At 45.6% G+C, this 19912-nt stretch overlaps 2 protein-coding genes across 3 annotated transcripts in view; one reads left to right on the top strand and one right to left on the bottom strand.

The window, feature by feature from the left end:
- DTWD1 (DTW domain containing 1) overlaps window positions 1-1091 on the bottom strand; it is a 33159-nt gene extending 32068 nt beyond the window's left edge. The window contains exon 1 of one of the 2 annotated variants that reach the window (XM_040414023.1): window positions 953-1091. Coding sequence is in view for 1 of the 2 variants with exons in the window: in XM_040414024.1 (XP_040269958.1) it covers window positions 953-994 (42 nt within the window). In the remaining variant the exon portion in view is untranslated. The remainder of the gene's footprint in view (window positions 1-952) is intronic. The other variant, XM_040414024.1, reaches the window with a different exon arrangement.
- A 235-nt stretch (window positions 1092-1326) lies between these two features.
- Window positions 1327-19912, top strand: part of FAM227B (family with sequence similarity 227 member B) — a 695955-nt gene continuing 677369 nt past the window's right edge. The window contains exon 1 of the mRNA XM_040414019.1: window positions 1327-1363. The gene's annotated coding sequence lies outside the window, so the exon portion shown is untranslated. The remainder of the gene's footprint in view (window positions 1364-19912) is intronic.

Genomic DNA, 19912 nt, shown 5'->3' with positions numbered 1-19912 from the left:
TCAGCTGCCAAGTGCACAAGTAACAGGTCAGCCAGGGTCATAGGTACAAATCTGCTGACAGATGCCCCACAAAACCATTCAATGGGGGTAAATCCGGAGCATGTCCGCAGCACTGAACTAGAAAAAATAAATACGTAGCAGCGGATTTTGCAAAACCTGTCATGAGGCCAAGCCTTAGCCCAGCTCTACAACATATGAAAAACGCTTTCAGCACGAATATCTATCTGCTATCTATCCTTCCGCACCTGTCCTGTAGAGGGCAGTGTTCCTCACCTCCAGTCCTCAGGGCCTACCTAAGGCCGAATGCACACGGCCGTGTTTCGCGGTCCGTGGTAACACTGCCTGGATTCCTGCTGAGAGCAGGAGCGCACGGAGTCATTGGTGGCTATGACGCCGTGCGCTTCATACCGCCGCTGCACTACAGTAATACACTGGATTGATCTATACGAGTGTATTACTGTAGTGCAGCGGCGGCATGAAGCGCACGGCGTCATAGCAACCAATGACGCCGTGCGCTCTCAGCAGGAATCCAGACCGTGTTACCACGGACCGCGAAACACGGCCGTGTGCATTCGGCCTTAGGCTAGGTCTACACGACGACATTTTGTCGCACAACAATTTTTATGATAGTCTATGGTGTCGGACATTTGAAATGGATTTTTCTGCGACTGTCGCGTTGCAGTAAGTCGCAGTGCGACACCATAGACTATCATTATAAAAATTGCTGCATGACACGTTGCAGTGTAGTTGTGTCGTGTAGACCTAGCCTAATTCTATCACCTGCTCAATACTAAGGAAATCCTGAACACATGACAGCAGATGGGCCCATGTTATGGAGTGGAGCAGGGCGTCCTTGTGAATTTCACACTATTTTATTCCTGCACAACACACAACTGCGCCCGTGAGAGCCGCCTCCGTCCACATATACCGCACGACCACCATGCATGGTTACCTGACGTCCTAAATAGTCGCAAGCTGCGTCAGCGCAGTGCATCCTAAGCGCGGCTGCTGTACACACACATCACGGTACCGCACGTCCTAAGCCCTGGGAGCCCACAGCTTCACAGGAAGAGGCCGCATGGCCTTGTGGGAGGGGCCTGAGCGGGTAGACTCCGGCGGCGTGTAGTGTGACGTCATTCAGTCGCCGCACGCGGTGATAATTTCATAAAACATATAGATAATACTTTACAAGACCGGTAACCCAGAGCTGCAGAAAGTGGGCAGTCTGTCTGGTGTGTCGGGGACGGAGTTTAACGTTACACCAATGAATGGAGGAAACGGTTGCCTGTGGCAACCATAAACACAGCGGTCAGTGCAGGCTCTGAGGAAGGCACCGGTGAGTGCTCCGCGTGCGTTTAGTAATGTGCGTTTTTATTGTGTATAGTATATTACTTTTGGCTCAGCTCACAACCTGCTGGACACATTTCTCTTCCCTATTTCACCCCTTTTACCTCATGTCTTCTTCCATACACTAGTCTTGTCTGTGATGGTGAGGTATTGCACCTAATAATTGGCACACTGCAACATGCTGTGATGCGAGTCACCAAAAATCCAGGCCTGATGGATTTTGTGTCACAGGACGCAAGTCGCCCTCGATTTTACGCCATTGACTTTAATGTACTTTGCGTGCGGCACGCAACTCGCCCATGACTTGGCAGCTTCTATACAGTTAGCAGGGGCGGATTAAGTGCATGATAGGCCCGGGGCTGTCTAACCAACTTTTAGTTTAGTGTTTTTTTTTGTATGAAGAGGCTGCGGTGCTTCATGAGCGCCACAGTCTCTTCTTAGGCCATATGACATCTTCAGACTAAAAAAAATACCCCAAATTGGGTCCTAAACTGAAAAATTTGGTCGCCAAATTTAAAATACATATAATTATAATAAAAAAGACATGGAGGAGAATACAGCACCACATACCTCTTACATCCAGGGACATCTCCTGTCATGTAGACCTTCTCTTTCCTCTTCTCCTCCATTTGACCCAGACCACCATGGCAAATTCTTTCAGCCGCATCTCGTCTCTGTAGCACAGACACGTTCGATTTCTCAATTCCTCCTCATCCTGGTGTCCCCACAGTGTCATCCTGCTGCCACCCCCAATACTGTGCCCGTTGTGCCCCCCAATGTCCAAGGTACTATACTGCTTAAAAAATAGTGACCCTAATAGACATAATTGGAGTCATTTATCAAACTGGTGTAAAGTAGAACTGGATTTCCAAAAGAGCTGTCAAATATGAAAGGTGGAATCTGATTGGTTGCTATGGGCAACTAAGCCAGTTCTACTTTACACCAGTTTGATAAATTACCCCAAATGTCCCTATAGTGTCCACAGCAGCTATAATGTCCCCTAGAGTGCCCCCAGTAATAATAACACCCTATATTGTGCTCCAGACAATAATCCCTGTATAGTGCCCCCAGAAATAATAGAATTGCCCCTACAGTGCCTCCCCAATAGCAACACCCCCATATAGTAATTTCCACCACACTGCCCCCACATAGTAATTCCCCATTGTAATTTGCCCCACACAGTAATTTCCCCCAAACTGCCCCCATATAGTACTTTGCCCCCACACAGTAATTTGCCCCCACATAGTAATTTGCCCCCACATAGTAATTTGCACCCACACTGCCCCCACATAGTAATTTCCACCACACTGCCCCCACATAGAAATTACCCCCACACAATAGTTTCCCCCACACTGCCCCCACATAGTAATTTGCCCCTACATAGTAATTTGCCCCTACATAGTAATTTGCCCCCACATAGTAATTTCCACGACACTGCCCCCACATAGAAATTACCCCACACTACCCCCACACAATAGTTTCCCCCACATAGTAATTTGTCCCCACATAGCAATTTCCCCACACTGCCCCCACATAGAAATTACCCCACACTGCCCCCCACATAGCAATTTCCCCCACACTGTCCCCACACAATAGTTTCCCCCACATAGTAGTCCCTCCCATAATAATTTGGCCCCACACAGCCCCATATAGTAATTTGCTCCCACATAGTAATTATCCCACACAATAGTTTCCACCACACTGCCCCCATATAGTAATTTGCCCCCACATAGTAGTCCCTCCCATAATAATTTGCCCCCACACTGCCCCCACATAGTAATTTGCCCCCACACTGCCCCATATAGTAATTTGCCCCCACACTGCCCCATATAGTAATTTGCCCCCACACTGCCCCATATAGTAATTTGCCCCCACATAGTAGTCCCTCCCATAATAATTTGCCCCCACACTGCCCCCACATAGTAATTTGCCCCCACACTGCCCCATATAGTAATTTGCCCCCACACTGCCCCATATAGTAATTTGCCCCGACACTGCCCCATATAGTAATTTGCCCCCACATAGTAGTCCGGCTCCCATAATAATTTGCCCCCACATAGTAGTCCCTCCCATAAAAATTTAGCCCCACACAGCCCCACATTCCCCCTCCCATGTACTCAAGGTCCCTTCCCTAATATGTCCTCCTCTGTGTCTCGTCCCCCACATGTCCCTCAAAGTAGGCACATGAAATAAAAAAATTAAAATTGGAAAAAAAAATGAAAAGCTAAATACTTACCGTCCAGGGCCAGGCACTTGATCACAGACGAAGGCGGGATGAGGCAGGCACACGTCAATGTGCTGTGTCCCGGCACAGGCGCGTGATGACATCATCACGCACGCCTGCGCCGGGATTTCACTACCGCATAGGCCTCAGGCCAACTAGGCCTGAAGCCTATGGCGGTGATAGGCGATGGGACAGGGAGCTATGCGCAGGGCCGGACTGGGGATAAAAACCAGCCCTGGAAAAAGTTGCATACCAGCCCCACAGCATTGTGTCCTTATTTACTTGTTTATAAAAGGCGAAAGCATTCATTTTAAAACACGTGTGTAAACACGAATATGAATTTTGCCCCACAATAGCTCTTTTGTAGAACCCCCATTGTTTATATTATCACAGTAGACCAGCTTTTCCCAAACAGGATGCGATAACGATATGCGATGCGATATTTTAAGGGAATTGTGGTAGAGGTCTATTTGCAGTGTTATGGGGGATCTGTGAATGGCGCTGTTATGGGGATCTGTGGATGACACTGTTATGGAGGGGATCTATGGATGACACTGTTATGGAGGGGATCTGTGGATGGCACTGTTATGGAGGGGATCTATGGATGACACTGTTATGGAGGGGATCTGTGGATGGCACTGTTATGGAGGGGATCTGTGGATGGCACTGTTATGGAGGGGATCTGTGGATGGCACTGTTATGGAGGGGATCTATGGATGACACTGTTATCGAGGGGATCTATGGATGACACTGTTATCGAGGGGATCTGTGGATGACACTGTTATGGAGGGGATCTATGGATGACACTGTTATGGAGGGGATCTGTGGATGGCACTGTTATGGGGATCTGTGGATGGCACTGTTATGGGGGATCTGTGGATGGCACTGTTATGGAGGGGATCTATGGATGGCACTGTTATGGAGGGATCTGTGGATGACACTGTTATGGAGGGGATCTGTGGATGACACTGTTATGGAGGGGATCTGTGGATGACACTGTTATGGAGGGGATCTGTGGATGACACTGTTATGGAGGGGATCTGGGGATGACACTGTTATGGAGGGGATCTGTGGGTGGCACTGTTATGGGGGATCTGTGGGTGGCACTGTTATGGGGGATCTGTGGGTGGCACTGTTATGGGGGATCTGTGGATGGCACTGTTATGGGGGATCTGTGGATGGCACTGTTATGGGGGATCTGTGGATGGCACTGTTATGGGGATCTGTGGATGGCACTGTTATGGGGGATCTGTGGATGGCACTGTTATGGAGATCTGTGGATGGCACTGTTATGGGGGACCTATGGATGATGCACTGTTATAGGGGATGTGTGCTATGACACATAGGGCCATGAGGGGGGCCTGCATAAGATGCTATATGTGTGAATGACACACATATAGCATATTTTGCTGGCCCCTCTCATGGCCCTATGTGTCACAGCATTACTTTATTAATGTCCCCTCATGTGTCCTAAACCACGCACATAACTGTCTTTGTATGCAAAGTCTTTATTTACTGCTGAAACAATCGCTCTCCTATTGAAACTCCTATTGATATTGAAAATCACCAGCCTCTCTGTATTCAGCCTCCTACCTGACACACAGCCCTGAACAGCCGGATGACAGCTCTGCACAAGCAGCAGCTAGCAGGCTAAAGGACCTTCCATGATGTCATGATCATGTGATCAGTCACATGTGTGGGAGGAGTCAGGCTCCGGGCAATGTCTGTGCTGGAGCCTGCTGTTGGGGGCGGGGCCGGGGATGGGCTCCTCTCTCTGTCAGTCACTCTGTGCACCAGCCAAGGAGCCATACTGCACCAGCCAAGGAGCCTCCTCACTGTCGGCACGGCCGGCAGTATGTGGGTGTTCGGGTCGGCGCTGGCCCCTGTAACGGTCATGTCCACACACACACAGGGGGAAGGGTAGTGACCACTGCGCTCCACCCTCACCCCTGGCCCTGCCTACTTGCCTCACGAGTCCTGATGACAGGGGACAACTGGACGGCAGTCCCTAACTTAGGATATGTGCAGGGAAGACAGACAAGACAAAATACGGAACATGAACGGACCGGGTCAGAACCAAGAGAGCTACGCAGTACAACGGATTAAGCAAAGAATGGTCAGGAGAAGCCGGGGTCAAATACCAGGAGAGTAGCGAAGTACAAGAGAAGTCCTAAGAGAGTAGTCAGGTGGGAGCCGAGGTCACAATACCAGGATGTATGCGCAGTACAGGAGGAGCAGGCAGAGGATCGTCAGGGAACAGGATCAGGTAAATATTCAGTAGTCCAACAAATAGCCAGGAACCTAGAAATTAACAGGCAACCTGTAGCCAGCAGGCTGCCTGTATTTATAGTGGGGAGTGAGGGTCATGTGACGTGGCCAGCGTCACATGACCAACAGACCAACCAGTCGAGCACCGAGTGATCAGCTCGGCGCTCAAGGCAGACTTAGGAGCAGGGAGCCACCCAGCTAGTAAAGCCGCCCTGGGAATGAGGTCAAACACAGATCCTCATTCCCAAAGCTAAGCAACATTTCTGCGGGCGATGGGGGACCGAGTGCACCTTCGGAACCCCGTGACAGCCCCCCAGCGGTGCTGGGCCCGGGGCTGCCGACCCGAACGTCCCTATTGTAATCCGCCACTGACAGTTAGGCCACATTCACTCACCCGTGTGGGGTATTTGTGGGTGGTTTCTATTATGTGAGATCCTCAAAATGACTTCAGAACTGACCTGGTCCTTAAAAGAATAGATTTTGGAAGTTTATTTAAAAATTTAAAAAATTGCTTCTAAAATTCTAATGGCAGTCTTCTATCATCCTAAAAAAATGAAATTACATTACTAAAATGATGCCATCATAAAGTAGACATATGGGGAATGTTAATTAATGAGTATTTTATGAGTTATCACTATCTGTCTTAACCCCTTAAAGGGTTTCTGTCACCCCGCAAAACTCATATTTTTTTTTTTGGATAGTTAGATTCCTCATAGTGCGATATAGGAGAATATAATAGTCTTACTTACTTTCATGCGGCCGATTCTTTATAAAACGAACTTTTATAATATGTAAATGAGGGCTCTACCAGCAAGTAGGGCGTCTACTTGCTGGTAGCTGCTGCAGAAATCCGCCCCCTCGCCGTGTTGATTGACAGGGCCAGCCGTGATCTCCTCCTCCGGCCGGCCCTGTCAGTAATTCAAAAATCGCGCGCCTCTGGTCATTCGGCGCAGGCGCTCTGAGATGAGGAGGCTCGTATCCTCAGCACTCCCTCAGTGCGCCTGCGCCGATGACATCACCGAAAGAGAAGACGTCATCGGCGCAGGCGCACTGAGGGAGTGCTGAGGAGACGAGCCTCCTCATCTCAGAGCGCCTGCGCCGAATGACCAGAGGCGCGCGATTTTTGAATTACTGACAGGGCTGGCCGGAGGAGGAGATCACGGCTGGCCCTGTTAATAAACACGGCGAGGGGGCGGATTTCTGCAGCAGCTACCAGCAAGTAGACGCCCTACTTGCTGGTAGAGCCCTCATTTACATATTATAAAAGTTCGTTTTACAAAGAATCGGCCGCATGAAAGCAAGTAAGACTATTATATTCTCCTATATCGCACTATGAGGAATCTAACTATCCAAAAAAAAAAAAAGAGTTTTGCGGGGCGACAGAAACCCTTTAACCACTTCCCGCAACTGTAACGCCGAAAGGCGTCATTGCGGCGGCTCCCCCAGGCTACGCTAACGCCAATAGGCGTCATCTCGCGTGAGCCGAGATTTCCTGTGAACGCGCGCACACAGGCGCGCGCGCTCACAGGAACGGAAGGTAAGAGAGTTGATCTCCAGCCTGCCAGCGGCGATCGTTCGCTGGCAGGCTGGAGATGTGTTTTTTTTAACCCCTAACAGGTATATTAGACGCTGTTTTGATAACAGCGTCTAATATACCTGCTACCTGGTCCTCTGGTGGTCCCCTTTGTTTGGATCGACCACCAGAGGACACAGGTAGCTCAGTAAAGTAGCACCAAGCACCACTACACTACACTATACCCCCCCCCCCCGTCACTTATTAACCCCTTATTAGCCCCTGATCACCCCATATAGACTCCCTGATCACCCCCCTGTCATTGATCACCCCCCTGTCATTGATCACCCCCTGTAAAGCTCCATTCAGACGTCCGCATGATTTTTACGGATCCACTGATAGATGGATCGGATCCGCAAAACGCATCCGGACGTCTGAATGAAGCCTTACAGGGGCGTGATCAATGACTGTGGTGATCACCCCATATAGACTCCCTGATCACCCCCCTGTCATTGATTACCCCCCTGTCATTGATTACCCCCCTGTAAAGCTCCATTCAGACGTCCGCATGATTTTTACGGATCCACTGATAGATGGATCGGATCCGCAAAACGCATCCGGACGTCTGAATGAAGCCTTACAGGGGCATGATCAATGACTGTGGTGATCACCCCATATAGACTCCCTGATCACCCCCCTGTAAAGCTCCATTCAGATGTCCGCATGATTTTTACGGATGCACTGATAGATGGATCGGATCCGCAAAACGCATCCGGACGTCTGAATGAAGCCTTACAGGGGCATGATCAATGATTGTGGTGATCACCCCATATAGACTCCCTGATCACCCCCCTGTCATTGATTACACCCCTGTCATTGATCACCCCCCTGTAAAGCTCCATTCAGATGTCCGCATGATTTTTACGGATGCACTGATAGATGGATCGGATCCGCAAAACGCATACGGACGTCTGAATGAAGCCTTACAGGGGCATGATCAATGACTGTGGTGATCACCCCCCTGTCATTGATTACCCCCCTGTAAAGCTCCATTTAGATGTCCGCATGATTTTTACGGATGCACTGATAGATGGATCGGATCCGCAAAACGCATCCGGACGTCTGAATGAAGCCTTACAGGGGCATGATCAATGACTGTGGTGATCACCCCCCTGTCATTGATTACCCCCCTGTAAAGCTCCATTCAGATGTCCGCATGATTTTTACGGATGCACTGATAGATGGATCGGATCCGCAAAACGCATCCGGACGTCTGAATGAAGCCTTACAGGGGCGTGATCAATGACTGTGGTTATCACCCCATATAGACTCCCTGATCACCCCCCTGTCATTGATTACACCCCTGTCATTGATCACCCCCCTGTAAAGCTCCATTCAGATGTCCGCATGATTTTTACGGATCCACTGATAGATGGATCGGATCCGCAAAACGCATCCGGACGTCTGAATGAAGCCTTACAGGGGCGTGATCAATGACTGTGGTGATCACCCCATATAGACTCCCTGATCACCCCCCTGTCATTGATTACCCCCCAGTCATTGATTACCCCCCTGTAAAGCTCCATTCAGACGTCCGCATGATTTTTACGGATCCACTGATAGATGGATCGGATCCGCAAAACGCATCCGGACGTCTGAATGAAGCCTTACAGGGGCATGATCAATGACTGTGGTGATCACCCCATATAGACTCCCTGATCACCCCCCTGTCATTGATTACCCCCCTGTAAAGCTCCATTCAGATGTCCGCATGATTTTTACGGATGCACTGATAGATGGATCGGATCCGCAAAACGCATACGGACGTCTGAATGAAGCCTTACACGGGCGTGATCAATGACTGTGGTTATCACCCCATATAGACTCCCTGATCACCCCCCTGTCATTGATCACCCCCCCTGTCATTGATCACCCCCCCTGTCATTGATCACCCCCCCTGTCATTGATCACCCCCCCTGTCATTGATCACCCCCCTGTCATTGATCACCCCCCTGTCATTGATCACCCCTCTGTAAGGCTCCATTCAGACATTTTTTTGGCCCAAGTTAGCGGAATTATTATTTTTTTTTTCTTACAAAGTCTCATATTCCACTAACTTGTGTCAAAAAATAAAATCTCACATGAACTCACCATACCCCTCACGGAAACCAAATGCGTAAAAATTTTTAGACATTTATATTCCAGACTTCTTCTCACGCTTTAGGGCCCCTAGAATGCCAGGGCAGTATAAATACCCCACATGTGACCCCATTTCGGAAAGAAGACACCCCCAGGTATTCCGTGAGGGGCATATTGAGTCCATGAAAGATTGAAATTTTTGTCCCAAGTTAGCGGAACGGGAGACTTTGTGAGAAAAAAATTAAAAATATCAATTTCCGCTAACTTGTGCCAAAAAAAAAAAATTTCTATGAACTCGCCATGCCCCTCATTGAATACCTTGGGGTGTCTTCTTTCCAAAATGGGGTCACATGTGGGGTATTTATACTGCCCTGGCATTCTAGGGGCCCCAAAGCGTGAGAAGAAGTCTGGTATCCAAATGTCTAAAAATGCCCTCCTAAAAGGAATTTGGGCACCTTTGCGCATCTAGGCTGCAATAAAGTGTCACACATCTGGTATCGCCGTACTCAGGTGAAGTTGGGGAATGTGTTTTGGGGTGTCATTTTACATATACCCATGCTGGGTGAGAGAAATATCTTGGTCAAATGCCAACTTTGTATAAAAAAAATGGGAAAAGTTGTCTTTTGCCAAGATATTTCTCTCACCCAGCAAGGGTATATGTAAAATGACACCCCAAAACACATTCCCCAACTTCTCCTGAATACGGCGATACCACATGTGTGACACTTTTTTGCAGCCTAGGTGGGCAAAGGGGCCCATATTCCAAAGAGCACCTTTAGGATTTCACAGGTCATTTACCTACTTACCACACATTAGGGCCCCTGGAAAATGCCAGGGCAGTATAACTACCCCACAAGTGACCCCATTTTGGAAAGAAGACACCCCAAGGTATTCCGTGAGGGGCATGGCAAGTTCCTAGAATTTTTTATTTTTTGTCACAAGTTAGTGAAAAATGCTGATTTTTTTTTTTTTTTTTCATACAAAGTCTCATATTCCACTAACTTGTGACAAAAAATAAAAACTTCCATGAACTCACTATGCCCATCAGCGAATACCTTGGGGTCTCTTCTTTCCAAAATGGGGTCACTTGTGGGGTAGTTATACTGCCCTGGCATTCTAGGGGCCCAAATGTGTGGTAAGGAGTTTGAAATCAAATTCTGTAAAAAATGACCTGTGAAATCCGAAAGGTGCTCTTTGGAATATGGGCCCCTTTGCCCACCTAGGCTGCAAAAAAGTGTCACACATCTGGTATCCCCGTACTCAGGAGAAGGTGGGGAATGTGTTTTGGGGTGTCATTTTACATATACCCCTGCTGGGTGAGAGAAATATCTTGGCAAAAGACAACTTTTCCCATTTTTTTTATACAAAGTTGGCATTTGACCAAGATATTTATCTCACCCAGCATGGGTATATGTAAAATGACACCCCAAAACACATTCCCCAACTTCTCCTGAGTACGGAGATACCATATGTGTGACACTTTTTTGCAGCCTAGGTGGGCAAAGGGGCCCATATTCCAAAGAGCACCTTTCGGATTTCACAGGTCATTTTTTACAGAATTTGATTTCAAACTCCTTACCACACATTCGGGCCCCTAGAATGCCAGGGCAGTATAACTACCCCACAAGTGACCCCATTTTGGAAAGAAGAGACCCCAAGGTATTCGCTGATGGGCATAGTGAGTTCATGGAAGTTTTTATTTTTTGTCACAAGTTAGTGGAATATGAGACTTTGTATGAAAAAAAAAAAAATCATCATTTTCCACTAACTTGTGACAAAAAATAAAAAATTCTAGGAACTTGCCATGCCCCTCACGGAATACCTTGGGGTGTCTTCTTTCCAAAATGGGGTCACTTGTGGGGTAGTTATACTGCCCTGGCATTCTAGGGGCCCAAATGTGTGGTAAGGAGTTTGAAATCAAATTCTGTAAAAAATGACCTGTGAAATCCGAAAGGTTCTCTTTGGAATATGGGCCCCTTTGCCCACCTAGGCTGCAAAAAAGTGTCACACATCTGGTATCCCCGTACTCAGGAGAAGGTGGGGAATGTGTTTTGGGGTGTCATTTTACATATACCCCTGCTGGGTGAGAGAAATATCTTGGCAAAAGACAACTTTTCCCATTTTTTTTATACAAAGTTGGCATTTGACCAAGATATTTATCTCACCCAGCATGGGTATATGTAAAATGACACCCCAAAACACATTCCCCAACTTCTCCTGAGTACGGAGATACCAGATGTGTGACACTTTTTTGCAGCCTAGGTGGGCAAAGGGGCCCATATTCCAAAGAGCACCTTTCGGATTTCACAGGTCATTTTTTACAGAATTTGATTTCAAACTCCTTACCACACATTCGGGCCCCTAGAATGCCAGGGCAGTATAACTACCCCACAAGTGACCCCATTTTGGAAAGAAGAGACCCCAAGGTATTCGCTGATGGGCATAGTGAGTTCATGGAAGTTTTTATTTTTTGTCACAAGTTAGTGGAATATGAGACTTTGTATGAAAAAAAAAAAAAATCATCATTTTCCACTAACTTGTGACAAAAAATAAAAAATTCTAGGAACTTGCCATGCCCCTTACGGAATACCTTGGGGTGTCTTCTTTCCAAAATGGGGTCACTTGTGGGGTAGTTATACTGCCCTGGCATTCTAGGGGCCCGAATGTGTGGTAAGGAGTTTGAAATCAAATTCTGTAAAAAATGACCTGTGAAATCCGAAAGGTGCTCTTTGGAATATGGGCCCCTTTGCCCACCTAGGCTGCAAAAAAGTGTCACACATCTGGTATTGCCGTACTCAGGAGAAGGTGGGGAATGTGTTTTGGGGTGTCATTTTACATATACCCATGCTGGGTGAGAGAAATATCTTGGCAAAAGACAACTTTTCCCATTTTTTATACAAAGTTGGCATTTGACCAAGATATTTATCTCACCCAGCATGGGTATATGTAAAATGACACCCCAAAACACATTCCTCAACTTCTCCTGAGTACGTAGATACCAGATGTGTGACACTTTTTTGCAGCCTAGGTGGGCAAAGGGGCCCACATTCCAAAGAGCACCTTTCGGATTTCACTGGTCATTTTTTACAGAATTTGATTTCAAACTCCTTACCACACATTTGGGCCCCTAGAATGCCAGGGCAGTATAACTACCCCACAAGTGACCCCATTTTGGAAAGAAGAGACCCAAGGTATTTCGTGATGGGCATAGTGAGTTCATAGAAGTTTTTATTTTTTGTCACAAGTTAGTGGAATATGAGACTTTGTAAGAAAAAAAAATAAATAAAAAAAAATCATCATTTTCCGCTAACTTGTGACAAAAAATAAAAAGTTCTATGAACTCACTATGCCCATCAGCGAATACCTTAGGGTGTGTACTTTCCGAAATGGGGTCATTTGTGGGGTGTTTGTACTGTCTGGCCATTGTAGAACCTCAGGAAACATGACAGGTGCTCAGAAAGTCAGAGCTGCTTCAAAAAGCGGAAATTCACATTTTTGTACCATAGTTTGTAAACGCTATAACTTTTACCCAAACCATTTTTTTTTTACCCAAACATTTTTTTTTATCAAAGACATGTAGAACTATAAATTTAAAGCGAAATTTCTATATGGATCTCGTTTTTTTTTGCAAAATTTTGCAACTGAAAGTGAAAAATGTCATTTTTTTTCAAAAAAATCGTTAAATTTCGATTAATAACAAAAAAAGTAAAAATGTCAGCAGCAATGAAATACCACCAAATGAAAGCTCTATTAGTGAGAAGAAAAGGAGGTAAAATTAATTTGGGTGGTAAGTTGCATGACCGAGCAATAAACGGTGAAAGTAGTGTAGTGCCGATTTGTAAAAAAGGGCCTGGTCTTTAGGGGGGTATAAACCTGTGGTCCTTAAGTGGTTAAGGACCCTGCCATTTGTCACCTTCGAAAACAGATACGTCCCACGGCACAAAAAAACGTCAGCCAGTCACCAGGATCAAGAATGGAATCTTTTATTGCGATACAACGCGTTTCGGGGAATCACTCCCCTTCATCAGGTACAAAAAAGCTGCACACTGTCACCTTCAGGACCCTGCCATTTGTCACCTTCAGGACCAGGCCATTTTTAGCAAATCTGACCAGTGTCTCTTTATGTGGTAATAACTTTAAAATGCTTTTACTTATCCAGGCCATTCTGAGACAGTTTTTTCATCACATATTGTACTTCATGACACTGGTAAAATAGAGTCCAAAAAATAATTTTTTATTCATAAAAAAAATTGCAAATTTGCCAAAAATGTGGAAAAATTAGCAGATTTACAAATTTCTATTTCACTACCTTTTATAATAAATAATAATTCCTCCAAAAATAGTTATTATTTTGCATTTCCCATATGTCTACTTCATGTTTGGATCATTTTGTGAATGCCATTTTATTTTTTGGGGACGTTACAAGGCTTAGAAGTTTAGAAGCAAACCTTGAAATTTTTCTGAAAATTTCCCAAACCCACTTTTTCAGGAACAGTTCAGGTCTGAAGTCACTTTGTGAGGCTTACATAATAGAAACCACCCAAAAATGACCACATTTTACAAACTACACCCCTCAAGGTATTCAAAACTGATTTTTACAAACTTTGTTAACCCTTTAGGTGTTCCACAAGAATTAATGGGAAATAGAGATAACATTTCAAAATTTCACTTTTTTGGCAAATTTTCCATTTGAATAAATTTTTATTCCAGTTGTTGTATTTTTCATCCTATAAGACGCACCGGCCCATTAGACGCACCTAGGTTTTTGAGGAGGAAAATAAGAAAAAAAAAATTTGAACCAAAAGGTGTGCTTTTGGTGCACTTTGAACTAATGGTAGCCTGTGAATGACACTATTATGGGGGGTCTGTGGATGGCACTGTTATGGGGGTCTGTGGATGGCACTGTTATGGGGTTCTGTGGATGGCACTGTTATGGGGTTCTGTGGATGGCACTGTTATGGGGTTCTGTGGATGGCACTGTTATGGGGTTCTGTGGATGGCACTGTTATGGGGTTCTGTGGATGGCACTGTTATGGGGTTCTGTGGATGGCACTGTTATGGGGTTCTGTGGATGGCACTGTTATGGGGTTCTGTGGATGGCACTGTTATGGGGGTCTGTGGATGGCACTGTTATGGGGTCTGTGGATGGCACTGTTATGGGGGTCTGTGGATGGCACTGTTATGGGGGTCTGTGGATGGCACTGTTATGGGGGTCTGTGGCTGGCACTGTTATGGGGGTCTGTGGCTGGCACTGTTATGGGGGTCTGTGGCTGGCACTGTTATGGGGGTCTGTGGCTGACACTGTTATGGGGGTCTGTGGCTGACACTGTTATGGGGGCGTCTGTGGATGGCACTGTTATGGGGGCATCTGTGGATGGCATGACACTGCTATGGGGGGGATCTGTGGATGACAGATAAATAGCATCTTATGCTATTTGACATCCACAGATCCCCCCCATAACAGTGTTAGCCACTGTAAATGACCCCCAATTCAGGGGGTGGGGGCTGGCATCTACACTAGTTTTTAAATGGCAGCGGGGGCCCAGTGCAGGCATTGTATTCCATTGCATCGGGCCCCGCTCACTGTACTAATGGTATGGTTAACTATAGATATGTTCGATCCAGCACTGAGCAGCCTGTACTTACGATCATAGCAGGTTGGAGGCTGGGCAGGCACTGGCAGCGTAACTTCCTATGTCACTTGCCTGCGCCGCCTGCTTCATTCATAAAGTGGGCGGAGCAGGCACATGACGTAGGAAGTTACACTGCCAGTGCCCGCCCAGCCTTCTGCCTCCAGCCTGCTATGATTGTAAGTACAGGCTGCTGTATCGAACATATCTATAGTTAACCATTGCCTGCCTGCAGTTACAGTAGATACCATTAGTACAGTAAGCGGGGCCCGGTGCAATAGAATACAGTGACTGCACCGATCCCCGCTGCCATTACAAAACTAAAGACCGGCCCCCAGCCCCTCCTCCCTCCTCGCTGATACACACGCCAGCCGCGCTGTGCAGCTTGCAGTCGGCGGTGTATCAGTGTAAAAATGGCAGCCTTCGCCCCATAAGACGCACTGCCATTTTCCTCCCACTTTTGGGGGGGAAAAGTGCGTCTTATAGGGCGAAAAAAACGGTACAAAGCAAGGGTTAACAGCCAAACAAAACTCAATATTTATGGCCCTGATTCTGTAGTTTACAGAAACACCCCATATGTGGTCGTAAACTGCTGTACGGGCACACGGCAGGGCGCAGAAGGAAAGGAATGCCATATGGTTTTTGGAAGGCAGATTTTGCTGAACTGTTTTTTTGACACCATGTCCCATTTGAAGCCCCCCTGATGCACCCCTAGAGTAGAAACTCCAAAAAAGTGACCCCATTTTAGAAACTACACCCCTCATGGTATACAAAACTGATTTTACAAACTTTGTTAACCCTTTAGGTGTTCCACAAGAATTAATGGAAAATAGAGATGAAATTTCAGAATTTCACTTTTTTTTAAAGATTTTCCATTTTAATCCATTTTTTCCAGTTACAAAGCAAGGGTTAACAGCCAAACATAACTCAATATTTATGGCCCTGATACTGTAGTTTACAGAAACGCCCCATATGTGGTCGTAAATTGCTTTACAGGCACACGGCAGGGCACAGAAGGAAAGGAATGCCATACGGTTTTTGGAAGGCAGATTTTGTTGGACTGTTTTTTTTTTTACACCATGTCCCATTTGAAGCCCCCTGATGCACCCCTAGGGTAGAAACTCCCAAAAACTGAGCCTATTTTGAAAACTACGGGATAAGGTGGCAGTTTTGTTGGTACCATTTTAGGGTACATATGAATTTTGGTTGCTCTATATTACACTTTTTGTGAGGCAAGGTAACAAGAAATAGCTGTTTTGGCACCGTTTTTATTTTTTGTTATTTACAACATTCATCTGACAGGTTAGATCATGTGATATTTTTATAGAGCAGGTTCTTACGGACTCGGCGATACCTAATATGTCTACTTTTTTGTTTATTTATGTAAGTTTTACACAATGATTTCATTTTTAAAACAAAAAAATCATGTTTTAGTGTCTCCATAATCTGAGAGCCAAAGTTTTTTCAGTTTTTGGGCGATTATCTTAGGTAGGGTATGATATTTGCGGGATGAGATGTTGGTTTGATTGCTATTTTGGGGTGCGTATGACTTTTTGATCGCTTGTTATTACACTTTTTGTGATGTAAGGTGACAAAAAAGTCTTTTTTTACAACTTTTTTTTTTTTTTTTTTTACTGTGTTCATCTGAGGGGTTAGGTCATGTGATATTTTTATAGAGCAGGTTATTACGGACGTGAAGATACCTAATATGTATACTTTTTTTTATTTAATTAAGTTTTACACAATAACAGCATTTTTAGAAAAAAAAATGATGTTTTAGTGTCTCCATATTCTGAGCCATAGTTTTTTTTATTTTTTGGGTGATTGGGTCTTAGGTAGGGGCTAATTTTTTGCGCTATTAGGTGACGGTTAGATTGGTACTATTTTGGTGGGCATACGCCTTTTTTATCGCTTGGTGTTGTACTTTTAGTGGTGTAAGGTGACAATTTTATTTTTTATTTAACACAGTTTTAATTTTTTTAATTTTACGGTGTTCATCTGAGGGGTAAGGACATGAGATATGTTTATAGAGCCGGTCGATACGGACGCTGCTATGCCTAATAATATGTCTAATTTTCTTTTTTCCCCTATTTTTTACAATTTTTTTTTAACTTTATTTGGGGAAAATGACGTTTGTTTGTTTTTTACTTTAAACTTACATTTTTTTTTGTAAAACTTTTTTTTTTTTTTTACTTCTTTTTTTCACTTTATCTTTTGTCCCACTATGGGACAGGGTCTGATCCCTGTTTCAATACAGCACAATACATTTGTATTGAACTGTCAGTGTATTACACTGTAAGACGCTAACAGTTGCCTAGGAGACCCAGCCCTGGGGCTGGATCTCCTGGGCTTCGGTAGCTGGCAGTCCCGATGCCTGTTCAAGTCATCGGGGCTGCCATAGCAACCCTTTGTTCCCCGTCACCGCACCACTGGGACCCGAGCGTGACCGCTGGCATCTGTGTTTTCACCGATGCTGGCAGATACAGCAGGGGCCCGGCTGTCAGTATCAGCCGGGCCCCTGGTGCTGATCGCGGCAGCAGTTGTGGGGCAGCGCGTTAACCCTAGGACAAGAATGCTCGTCCTAGTACGTTAAGTACCTGCAAGTTAGGACGAGCATTCTTGTCCAAGGTCCTGAAGGGGTTAAAAGCAGAGAGATTAAAATTAAAAAAATTGTGATTTAAAAAAATAAAATTTCGGTAACTTTTGTATTTTTTTTTTTATAAATAAAGGTGAACTATATTGACTCAAATTTACCATTAACATGAAGTACAATGTGTCATGAGAAAATAATCTCAGAATGGTATGGATAAGTAAAAGCTTTCCAAAGTTATTACCACATAAAGTGACCTATGTCAGATTTGCAAAATTAGGCCTGGTCAGGAAGGGGGTAAATGGCCTGGATGTGAAGTGGTTAAAGAAGTCTGAGTTAAAAAAAATAAAAATGGTAAAAGACAAAAAAACGTGTTAAAAAGATAAGTGCTTTTTCACACGAGCGCGTGTCTCTTGCGGGAATCGCGCTCCGTTTGAGAGAGGGATCTTGCGTTCTGGACTACGGAAGCGCACAACATAATCATGATTGATAATGCTGTGTGTGTTTGTCTGACCTTTCTGTAATGGAATCATGCAGTATTTTTTGCAAATTGCGGTTCCCAATGCACGGGCAACATCCGTGTGGCGGCTGGGACCCATTCAACTTGAAGCACTCTGTAGTGCTTCCGTGGGCTTCCGATCCGTGCTTCAGTTCCGCACCGCATCTCCCGGATTGCGGACCCATTCAAGTGAATGGGTCCGCATCTGTGATGTAGGGTGCACACGGCCAGTGCCCGTGTATTGCGGACCCACCATATGCGGGCCGCAATATGGCCACGGCCCTGTGCATGAGGCCTAATTCTGTAAAAGAAAGGTCAGGCAGAGGCACACAGCATTATCTATAATGATAAGGACGTGCGCTTCCTAAGTCCAGAACGCATGATTTCTCTCTCACATTGAGCGTGATTCCCGCAAGAGACACGCTTGTGTGAAAGAGCCCTAAGGCCCCTTTCACATGAGCGACTATTCCGCGCGGGTGCAATGCGTGATGCGAACGCATTGCACCCGCACAGAGTCCAGACCCATTCATTTCAATGGGGCTGTATACATGAGCGTTGGTTTTCACGCATCACTTGTGCGTTGCGTGAAAATCGCAGTATGTTCTAAATTCTGCGATTTTTCACGCAACGCTGGCCCCATAGAAGTGAATGGGGCTTCCTGATAAAGTTTTTCACGGATGGTTGCTAAGAGATGTTGTTTGTAAACATTCAGTTTTTTATCACGCGCATGCAAAACGCATGAAAATGCATTGCACCCGTGTGATAAAAACTGAACGCGATCGCATGCAAAACTGAATGCCCTTGCTTGAGAAATTGCACATTTTTACTGAACGCATTCACAACGCATCCGGACCTAATCCGCTCACGCTCGTCTGCAAGGGGCCTAAAAGTTTAAACCCTCCTGCTTCAGCCATGCCTCACCATCCTCTCTGCTTTACATGACTGCAGCGTTGATGAGCCAATATACCTGGGGCCAGTGATTTTCTGTAGCAGCAGGGAGGATTGGAGCAGAGGGGGTTTGAACCAGAGAGTATAAATTATTTTAGGCTAAGACGTTCAGGACGAAAAGAGGACACAATACCACTGCATACAGCAGTATTTTGTCCTAAAAAATTCTGACATTCAAGTTGGACATAAATGTGTAGAGTGCCATTGTGGTGCATATGGTCCGCTGCCGACATCCTCCATTGTATGCATTGTTGCTGGGGATTGCCGTTAGCAACGGATCACATGCGGAGGAATTGCTCCCCCGGTTATAAACACGCCACAGTGTTTGGGGTTTTTGAGCATTTCCTCCTATTTAGGCAACTTTATTTCAGTTATTATTCACATTGGACACCCAATAGACCCAATAGAATATACAGTCAGGTCCATAAATATTGGGACATCAACACAATTCTAACATTTTTGGCTCTATACACCACCACAATGGATTTGAAATGAAACAAACAAGATGTGCTTTCACTGCAGACTGTCAGCTTTAATTTGAGGGTATTTACATCCAAATCAAGTGAACGGTGTAGGAATTACAACAGTTTGCATATGTGCCTCCCACTTGTTAAGGGACCAAAAGTAATGGGACAGAATAATACTCATAAATCAAACTTTCACTTTTTAATACTTGGTTGCAAATCCTTTGCAGTCAATTACAGCCTGAAGTCTGGAACGCATAGACATCACCAGACGCTAGGTTTCATCCCTG

Source organism: Bufo bufo, chromosome 1, assembly GCF_905171765.1.
Source record: "Bufo bufo chromosome 1, aBufBuf1.1, whole genome shotgun sequence".
Classification (NCBI taxonomy): Eukaryota; Metazoa; Chordata; class Amphibia; order Anura; family Bufonidae; genus Bufo; species Bufo bufo.
This window is presented reverse-complemented; position numbering and strand designations above follow the sequence as displayed.